Source organism: Mandrillus leucophaeus, unplaced genomic scaffold (assembly GCF_000951045.1).
Source record: "Mandrillus leucophaeus isolate KB7577 unplaced genomic scaffold, Mleu.le_1.0 Scaffold373, whole genome shotgun sequence".
NCBI lineage: Eukaryota > Metazoa > Chordata > Mammalia > Primates > Cercopithecidae > Mandrillus > Mandrillus leucophaeus.
This window is the reverse complement of record NW_012103954.1, coordinates 518022-520301: the sequence shown is the minus strand read 5'-3', so window position 1 is coordinate 520301 and position 2280 is coordinate 518022. Positions and strand designations below refer to the sequence as shown.

At 44.1% G+C, this 2280-nt stretch overlaps 1 protein-coding gene across 1 annotated transcript in view; it reads left to right on the top strand.

The window, feature by feature from the left end:
* The window catches only part of WDR60 (WD repeat domain 60), a 123443-nt gene that overhangs the window by 73835 nt on the left and 47328 nt on the right, over window positions 1–2280 (top strand). Inside the window, exons 14-15 of the mRNA XM_011990196.1 lie at window positions 489–547; window positions 900–1029. Of these exons, the coding sequence (XP_011845586.1) occupies window positions 489–547; window positions 900–1029 (189 nt within the window). The remainder of the gene's footprint in view (window positions 1–488; window positions 548–899; window positions 1030–2280) is intronic.

The window sequence follows — 2280 nt, the reverse complement described above, 5'->3', positions numbered from 1 at the left end:
TTAACATTTTCTTCCTTCTTCCCACCCATCTTGTCAGTCCTCACTACAGGTTCCCTTTCTGGCACGAATCCTATCAATTCTACTCAATGTTTCCTGCCTCCCGCCCTCCTGTTCTGTCCGTTCACATGAAACCTTCTCTGCCTTCCTCACTCCCGTACGTTCGGCCTTCACTGTCTGTTTCTGCCTTCGTCACTCTCACACAGTCAGCTCTCACTCAGCATTTCCTATCTCCCACTCTCCCATATTCTGTCAGTTCTCACTCAATATTCCTGGCTGTCCTGACCCTGAACGTCAGTTCCCACTGAACACTTCCTGGCCTCAGTTTTTACTACGCAGCCTCCTCTTCCTCACACAAATCCTGTCGCTTCTCACTGAACACCCTCTGCCTTCCTCACTTTCCTTCCGTTAGGTCTCAGGAACATTTCTAGTTCTTTTTCCGTCAGTCCTGTTGTGTCTCCCAATCTCTCTCTGCACCGTCAAATCCTAAGGATGCTCCTGGAACGATGACAGTGTTTTACCACTCACTCTGGCTTTTTACCGAAACCCGGTGAGAGAGACTCAGTGGGTTCACGACTGTTCTTTACACTGCTTTGTTCATTTATAAATGCTGGATATCCAGCCCTTCCTCCCACGGTGATTTTTAGCAGTGTATGTGGCATGAAAAACAACATTCAGGGCAAATGATGGTTCTCTTGTGGAGTTTGTTTTAGTTAATCTTATTGTATTAGTTTTCAGTATTGTGCATAAAGGACCATATCGTTTTTCTTGTAGTTATGATAGTGTCGTGGATCTAGGCAGTTATTTGCAGATCTGGATAACATGAAAAGGTAATTTTTTTTTTGGGAAAAGATAGTCCTTTGTAAAGTTTTTATTAAAGACTACTCACTTATGTCTGACAGGTGATGGCTGTTTTGCTGGAAGAGGATCGCTTGGCAGCTGAACCCAGCTGGAATCTTAGGGCTCAAGACGGGGCCCTGTCTTTTAGTGACAGCTCATCTCAGCTGAACACCAGCCTGCCATTCCTTCAAAGTAAGAGGCTGTTCTCAAATACAGTTTTAAATCCAGTGACTAAACATTCATGTTGAAATAATAATTTGTAGTATTACATTTTATTTTAATGTGATGGGGTTTACTGTACATAAGATTGAGAAAGACTGAATTTCTGCAGAATTCAGAAGTGAGTGGTTCGTTTTTCCCCCTTAAGTGTATATGTTAAATTTGTGATTAAGGATTTTAATAAGATGAATAGAAGAGGGATCCACAGTAATGTAAACAAGTGAGACTGTTTAAATGAATGGGAACTGAGATTTTCCATGTGTTTGAAATCCTATTTTCTTTTCTCTTCCAGTTATTCAGTTTCTTTTCATGAGATAGAGTAGAAGAAATAGTTGGACGAGCATGAGAGAGTGTTCAGGTCAAAATTGTGTTAATAGTTTAGACATAGATACGAGTAAGATGCTTAACATTTAGTGTAGATAGAATTAGATTTTTAGGTTGATCCGTGGTTATGGAACATAAAACGGGAAGCAAAGCCCAGGATCTCAAACAGAAAGTGCAGTTGCAGGTAACTGTTTAATCACTTCAGACAAACTGCATTTGCAAGACCAAATTTAAATTTCTTGAGCTAGTAACCTCTTTGTCTCTGAAAAAGTGGCTGTCAGGTACCAGAGGGCAGCCATGGTCCCGGTTTTTGTGGAGAACCAGCAGGGGCGGTGTGTGTGGCCGTCCGCTTGGCAGCAGGTGCAGGGGTGCTGCAGGGCAAACGTGCTTCAGGGCATGTGTGAGGCCAGAGCAGTTGGTGCCACTGTTCTAGGCATTTCTTCCATCCTGCCTGCTATGCAGAGATTTCAGTTTAACAAAAATGGCATTGTTAATTTAACAAGTCTTCACATTCTTTGAGAGAGTTTTCTTTTCCTGTTAGAAAAATAATAAATCTCTGTACCTGTGTAATTCAACACATTGGCATCCACACTCCCACACCCAGCACACACCAAGAAGGGAACTGAGTGTATGCGGCCCCCAGAGAGCTGACGCTGAGCAGTGACAGCAGGTGCATGAGAGCGGCAATGGCGCCACGGCCTCCGTCGGAGAACACATGAAGTGTGTGTGTGTACTACAGTGTTGCGGCCTCCGTCGGAGAACACATGATGTGCATGTGTGTACCACAGCATGCGGCCTTTGTTGGAGAACACGTGAAGTGTGTGTGCATACCACAGTGCGCAGCCTCTGTCGGGGAACACGTGAAGAGTGTGTGTGTGTGTACCGCAGCGTGGCCTCCAT